At 28.7% G+C, this 8,331-nt stretch overlaps 1 protein-coding gene across 1 annotated transcript; it reads right to left on the reverse strand.

Annotated features, from left to right (window-relative positions):
• Positions 1-4,344: 4,344 nt before the first annotated feature.
• On the reverse strand, positions 4,345-5,217 carry LOC106768422 (14 kDa proline-rich protein DC2.15). Its single transcript, XM_014653578.2, has one exon. The coding sequence runs from the start codon at positions 5,125-5,127 to the stop codon at positions 4,609-4,611; it is 519 nt and encodes a 172-aa protein (XP_014509064.1). The 5' UTR covers positions 5,128-5,217; the 3' UTR covers positions 4,345-4,608.
• Positions 5,218-8,331: the final 3,114 nt, after the last annotated feature.

The following is an 8,331-nucleotide window of genomic DNA, read 5'->3' on the forward strand; positions in this document are numbered from 1 at the left end:
GGACCCACTTTGGTTAAACGAAACCCGTGACTCTCTTATCTGTAAATGCTTCGTAGAAAGATTGGTATTTCACAAATTAAAAAAGTTTAGCACAAAAACTTCCATCATGTGACCCTAAATAATTAATTTTTCTTTTAAAAGTAATTATTAGCAGTCTTACTCACTAGCTAATCCGGATTGAGGAAAGTTTAAGTCAATAATTAAGCTTCCATCTCAATTTAATCAACACACGGGAATAGATTACGGACCCTTTCATTTGTAGGCTTCTCTGCTTTCCTTTTCAACACAATTAGAAAGATTTCTTTCTCTTCTATAGTGATTCATGTTTCATATTTTCTATGGTTGAAATTTTGTGATTGTTATGTTTAATATTTTCTATGGTTCTAACAATTTGTTCGTCTTAAACCATTTTTAATTTCACTTAATCGCAAACTTAATTTGAAATTAAATGTTTCTAACAATTATCATAGAAAAAATTCAAAAATTATTTTTAAAGGGTTGTGAAAGATTTGCTAATGATAGCGAAATCTATTATAAATTACTGTCCCTAAAATACCATAAATTTTATTTTTAACGAATTTTATCATGAAATACTTAACAACCTACTAATTTTATCTCAATAACGGCAGTCATAAATATTTACTAAATTAACAACTCTATCGAAATACATAATATTATATCAAGTATGTCTTAAAAATTATTTTTTAACACTAAATCACTTTATTATAATCTTGGTTTATTTTTTAAAACTTTGGTTTCCATTCAAAGAAGAAACTAATGAAACATTTTTCATTTAAAATATTTTATTTTTAATTAGACAAAACTTGTAGAAAAAATAGCTTTATTTAAATTAGTAGAACACTTTTCCCACGTTTTACCACCTACCTATTCACTCAATTTACTATTTCTCCCAAAATGTCCTCATATAATTTGTTTTCCCTTTGACGTTTTTTAATTGACTGTTTTTATCAACTTTCTCAAATTTAGGTGCATTTGTCTTGCATTTCGTGTACATCATTATAACATTGTGAGTGGTAATTGTTCGAAGACTAAATATTTTTCACATAATTTCGTTTATTTTAAATTATATTTACTTTCAGTGAGTTCTTAATTTACGTTTTAATAGTTAAAATACGTTTTGCTCTTTTGAAAAATTTAAAATTATATTTTAGTCCCTATACTTTATTTTAAATTTTTAATATTTCATTCTTTCAAGTACTGCAGCTAAAAGTACTGTATTTTAAAATCGAAAAGGTATACATTTTGTTGGAAAGATTAAACAGTTAGATGGATTTAAAAAATTATTTATTGTGCATAGAACGGATAAATTTAATTTTTCATAATTTTCATATTCTTAAGAATATCAAAATTTATCTAACTACTAATTAATCTTTTCATTTAACTCTATCATATCAAAATAAGTTAAAACAGCCAGTAAATCATACATATTTTCTGTAAAAAAATCTATAGAAAAATATTTTAAAAGTTACCATAAAAAAATAAAGCAACTTCAATACACTAAAGAAATTGGACAAAATTTAATTTTGCATTGTATCTGTATTCTTAAAGAAATTAAATCTCTATCAAAATTTATTCAGCTCTCCCTACAAACAAAAGTAAAATAAAATAATACCAAGTTAACAAAGTAAATCATATATACCTTCGGAAAAAATCTATAGAAAAATCATTTTAAAATATTCTACAACTTTGATACACACTCTAAAAAATTGGATAAATTCAATTCTGCATCACGTACATATTCTTAAGGAATTAAAATGTTATATCAAAATTTATCTAACTAATAACATGATTTCTAAACTCTGTAATTTAAACCAAACAAACAATGAGTATTTACAATACCAAACCAATAAAATAAATAACAAGGTTTCATATAAAATCAACACATAAAAATTATTTTAAAAGCTGTAACACAAAAAACTCTGCAACTTTGATACACTCTAAACAAATTGGATAAAGTTAGTTTTGCTTCTTATCGATATTATAAGAAATTAAAACTTAACTTTAAAATGCATCATTAATTGTTTAACTTGCTACAAGAAGAGGAGGAGATTGTTTTCTTTATCTAACTCTGCTACACATGTCCATTGTTTTCTTTAGCTAGCAAAACTTGAGCTAAGGAATCTTGCTTTGATATATCGTTTGAGGTATTTTCACTAGGTTCATAAACTTCAATTTTTATTTTTTTTTACTTTCTAAAAAACACTAAAAAGAAACATGAATGCAACCCACAACCAATTTTGAGCATTATCAACTTACTCTAATTTCTCCAACTTTTACAGTCACAAATAGTATACTAGCATGTTTGTGTGTCTTGTTTAGGCTGCTGACGCTATTGTAGTTGTTTTTTGGTACGTGAAATCAAGCCCAATAATTCCTGCACACATTTGAAGGGCATTGAAATAGAAATATGGGCTACCCCTATAGTAAAAAAAATGTTACAATGATGTTAAAGAAAATGCACATTTGAATAAAGTAAAAAGAAGTATACACAACTCCTTCAAACATCACGTCCACAATTCTAGAGTCTAGGTATATAGGAAAATGCCTACTCTTACTGTCTTTTACTTTTTTAGGCATGTTTGAAAAACATAATCAGTTATTAATGTGTTTTGATAAGTTTTGTTTTGTATGATATGATTACTTTTTTGTGATGGGATTCTCGGTTATATTTTTTCATTTTTTTAGAATTTTTTGGATGCTCACAAAGTCTACTGTGAAAAAATTTAGAATTATGCTTGATTTGAATATGCATGATAAAGACTACAATCGTGAAACTAAATATGGAATTCATTGTGTTGTGGCTACTTCCAAGCTTGTGTCTTTCAGTTTAAGAAAACTTAAACAAAAATGCATATCTGAACTTTGTTCCAGGCCTACAAATGTTGTTTAGGTTTGACAGATTATATATTTTTGGTTTGACAGATTTTGTATTTACACTCAGCATAAAAAGAAATATATATTTTTTATTTCTGTTCAATGCGTGTTTGATGTACTGAGGAAATATTTTGAAGAAATTTGATTTGGTTAGAATGAATGGTTTATATACTTTGCCATTTAAATGTATAATTCCATAGTTCCCAAAACTCTGAAACCATCTACTATGTTATTATTTTTCTTTTAGTTTTTATTGAATGTATTCATCAACACCTGATTAAAACAAAAGAAAAAGTAAAAAAAATATAAATTTATATAATATATGATATAATAGGAATATATATATATATATATATATATATATATATATTGTTTTTTATTTTATTAAATAGAAGCAGTATTCATTATCGAGGATTTTGGAAACAGACTTATCGAATTTCGAAGTTGAATAATTTTATATAATTATATTTTAATTATAAATAGTTCATTATTGAGAATCTATAATCCTACATCATTGAATACAAACCTACATTTGTGCAGGTGCATTGGGAATGAATTTCTGACGTTTCCCTAGTTTATTTTTATTGGCAAATATGTTTTAAAGTTAAAATTAAAAAATTAGAGAAATAAAGAAAGAAGTTAGCTGTAAATTTAATTTCTTGTGATTCTAAAATAAAATAGTTAAATCAGTGTATACGATCAAGAGAAACGAAAAGAAAAGTAAGAATAATGTAGATGGTTTCAGAGAGTTTTGGAGACTATGAAATCATACATTTAAATGGCAAAGTATATAAACCATTCTTTCTAGTCAAATTATTTCTTTAATATATCAAACATGCATTGGACCAAAGTCAAGAAATTATTTCTTTTCTTACGAAGCGTAAATACGGAATCTTGTCAAACCAGAAATATAATGTGAATAATGAATTAATGAGTAATAGTTAATGAGCAAAAGCGGATCTAAGGAACATTTGTAGGCATGGAACAAAGCTTAGATATTCATTTTTGCTTAAGTTTTCTTAAACTGATCAAAGACACAGGCTTGGAAGTAGCCACAACACAATGGATTACATACTTGATTTCACGATTGTAGTGTGAAGAAAAGTTACTAAAAATAATTTTGATCTAGATGTACATTATGGACCAAACACAGTCAAATGAACCAGTTGGCCTAAAGCCATAAATGGATAATTATGATTCTGTTTAATAAGGTAATTATTCAGAGATAAATAAAAAGAAAAATAAAGTGCTTGCACGTGGAGTGATAAAGTACATTAGTCACGGGCTCGTTGCAGAGATGAGACTGTGTTGGTTTTCTATTTGTTTTCATTGTTTTCTTAAATTTGTTCCCACTGCCCTATAGTTGGATGTTGGACAGAACTTTTAAAGGGAAAGTAATTTTTCTGAGGAGACAGCTAATGGTTTCATTCAAACATTTGAAGGCAGCAATAAAATAAGAGATGTTTGTAACATTAATCATTTATCGATCAGTCAAATAAATAACACTATCATGTTTGATTCCTTTCGCTTTACACAAGAAAGCGTTGGGAATTTATTTAATGCGACACTTTTCATGATTAAACAAACACTAATTAAAGCGACAGAATAACGAGAAGTTAACCATCCATGCACGTACTTGAATCGCACCCACGATCAATGAAATTTGGAAAACAAGACAACAGAAAGGCACAGGTAGCACCAACTTGGGCATGATTAGGAACATTGGAAATTACGTGGGGGTTGTATAGAGCAAACGTTGAGAAGCAAGGAGAGTGAGATGGGAAGGTTGAGATTGATACCCAAAATGTTTGCTCGAAGGGCAGTGCAGAGACATACTGCAGCCTCAAGATCAACCAGACCATTGAGGAGGCTACAGCAAGGGGTAACTGGTGGTTGACCCAAGGTGACGTTCACCAACCCGTTTAGCACATTGGCACACACTCCTAGTTTAAGTGCATCACGGGGGCATGTGGTCCCAGAACCTCCAGAACCACCAGAGCCACCTGAACCACCAGATCCACCGGAACCACCGGAGCCACCTGAACCACCCGAACCACCTGAGCCACCGGAACCTCCCGAGCCACCTGAACCACCTGAAGGACTTGGTTTGACAGGCTTATGCTTTGGCCTGGGCTTTGGCCCAGGGCAAGTCCCACAAGCAGAGACAAGGGCAAAGAAGAGGATGTTGAATGTGAAGAAAAGAGCAAGGGAAGAGGTAGTTTTGGAAGCCATCTGAAACTGTAGTAGTTCCTGATATTGATGAATCGCAAACACTACTTCGCTACAAAAGAGAAGAGTGTTTGTGGGGATGTGAGTTATTGGCAGTGAATGGTGGTTTATATAGCGTTTTGGAGTGCAAGTAGGTTAAATTGTTTCATAACAAATCACCCAAGTAATGATTATTAAAATAGTTAAATGGGTTTAAGAGAAGGGTTTTAGCTGGCAGAAAAACAACCTTGAATTAGGTTTTTTATGGATACTTGTGAGGTGATGTTGTGGGTCTCAAATTCAACGGCGGGTGATCCATGGTAAAGCTTTGCACCTATGGACCACTAGATCCCACCCTAGGTTCAATGGAAGAAATGCAGATTCCATTATTAGATATATTCATTTCATTTCATTCCTCAATTTTTCAGCAGGGATTTCTGCATACCTAAACTCTACAGATACATTATTATTTTTTTTTTATCTTCCCAACATGTTATAATTGTTGCATACACATCAAATATAAAATTTTTGGAATGGTATCAAAATCAACAATATCGTGTTTATCCTCCCTACAATCATTTACAACTTTTTCCTTTTTGTTCATGTCTCTATTTAAGCCTAGATTAGCATATAGGATGCTCAAAAAAATATTTTCTTTTTCTTTTTATCATTCTCTCTTTCTACACCGCATAAATATCCGCAAAACATTACTCTTTTCAATTACTGATTTTGCACGTGGAATAGAGATTAATAATATTTAGTTAGTCACTTATAGATTGTAGCAAGCTTAAATCATGATTTAGATTCAATTTTTATCTCTGGTTCATGGATTTTTAAGTTTTTAAAACAAAAAAAGTTTTTAACTTTAAGTTTCAATATATTCCCGTTTAAAAAAAATTACAGTCTATATTTTAAACATTGGTAGGTTAAACCAAATTTAATATCTTCCTATTTTATATGAACTTCTTTTAAAGAATGTAGTTTAACTAATCACAATTTAAATTTAAATTACAAATCATGAGCTCCGACAACTTTCTCGACTACATGAGATCTCAAACTAGGAAACACACTAGTAAATAGTTTAGTTTGTCCTTGACACAACACTTCTTTTCTTTTGTTTGTTCTAATTTTTATACGTGATTGACATGCTGAATCATATATTTTTTTTATGCATAAAATCATTATTTGAATATTATAATTGGTAAATAATTTTATAACATAAGTGCATGAAAGAATTTTGACACATGTTATTTAGTTTATTACACGTTATTTCAACAATAGTCAGATACAAATGTGGTAGAAAGATGTGACTATTTGACATCAATTATTAACCGAAGCATAAATTCACTATTTGACCTCGTCCATAGAAAACCCATAGCTTAAAAATATTACTAAATAATAAAAAATAAAAAAAATAGGAGATTATGCTTCAGTTATTAGTAATAACGAAGCCTAAACAGGGATATTAAGCTTCGGTTACATAAAAAAAAAAAAACATAATGTGCTTAAAAAAATTATTTACATAAAAAAGGGGGGATTAGACTTCCATTCTCTAAATAACCGAAGTTTAATACCAATCTTTATGCTCTAATTTTGATAATAATAAAATCTAATATGTTTAAATCGAAACTTAATACTAATTTTTGTAACAAATGAAACTTATTCTAGGAATTTTTTAAAATAATTTTTTTGTTTTTGTTTTTACCCACATTTTAACCTGGAAAAAAAATCATAATCGATTAGATACAACCATATAAAATAAGACAAAAACAACATATATTATAAATGATATTGAGAATGAGCCAAATACAACAACATTGTAAAGTTTTAAATAAATCATAAGTAAATGTACTAAATACTATTGTATATTTGTATTATGTATTTTACACAAGTTATTCTTAAATACTTAATGAACTTATTAGAAATTGGTGTAAGACTCTTGAATTTCTGTACAAAAGGGAATAATTTAAATTAGCATATAAAAAGATAAAGTTGCTATATTATTCAATACAATTATTATCCTTTCTCAACTATTTGTAATATGAATACGAACAATTGTTGTCATCCATTACATAATATAATAATTGCACTCATATGAACTAGTTTGTTTATTACACTATAATATATCAACACAATTGTAAATAATTGAGGAAGAAAAAGAATCAAATCTTCTGGTACGATAATTTCCTTTATTGTGACCTTAACCTCATGGTTCGATGGCTCCATACATGAAGTGTCAAATACTTTTCCACAAGCCACTAGTGTCCTCCCTGTATCATCAAAAACATATAACTAACATGGACGAGTGTCGTCCATGTCATAAGGGTGGAGCTAAGCAACTCTCCTTTCCGCTTCTACCTATCAAAGCCAATGTTAATCTTATTTTATTAAAGAACAATTATTCAATTCATAATTTAGTACAAATTGATTGTTAATTTTACTTGTGGAAGACACAAAAGGTTCTAGTTGAGGAGATACTTGCAGACAAATGTCATAACTATCAAACTACTGTTGAAACCGGTGCATAATCCTTTGAGTCACACGCACGCTTAGTGACTTCCACCTAGAGTTGCACTTTGACATTTTTAGTGATTTTTTGCATAAGTCTTTCTTCGTACTCAACATGGTGTGTGCATGAAGTCTAATGAAAAAGACCTTAAAAATATTGGCTAATGCCAACTCTTGATCCAGCAATACACACGTTTAGGATGCTCAAGTCGTCCAATTGTAATAACAAACATGTTGTGACGACCTTCTAAAGTGAAATTATCCATAAAAAAAATATATACACTAATAAACTATAAAAAATTGATTAATCTTTTAAAACTGTCAAATCGAATAATCCAATATTCAAAACTTATAAATTAATAATATCTATATTAAAATGCAGTAAAATTATTAGTATCCATATTAAAACGTAATTCAATATTCAATATTTAATACTTATAAATTATTGGTATCTTATACAAGCTTATTATATTCTAGTTTTTTTTTTTTCGTATTTTATACGCCAGTTTAAAAGGATGATTATTCACTTTGTTTATTACAATTCGTGGTAAACGTAGTAAAAAAAAGGATCAACCTCAGAAAAAACCTTTACAACAAAAATGCAAAATTGTTTTATCTACCATTTCTATTAATATTTACTAACTTAGTTGTTTTATATATATATATATATATATTTTATTATATATATATATATATATATATATATATATATATATATAT

This window comes from Vigna radiata, chromosome 7 (genome assembly GCF_000741045.1).
Source record: "Vigna radiata var. radiata cultivar VC1973A chromosome 7, Vradiata_ver6, whole genome shotgun sequence".
Classification (NCBI taxonomy): Eukaryota; Viridiplantae; Streptophyta; class Magnoliopsida; order Fabales; family Fabaceae; genus Vigna; species Vigna radiata.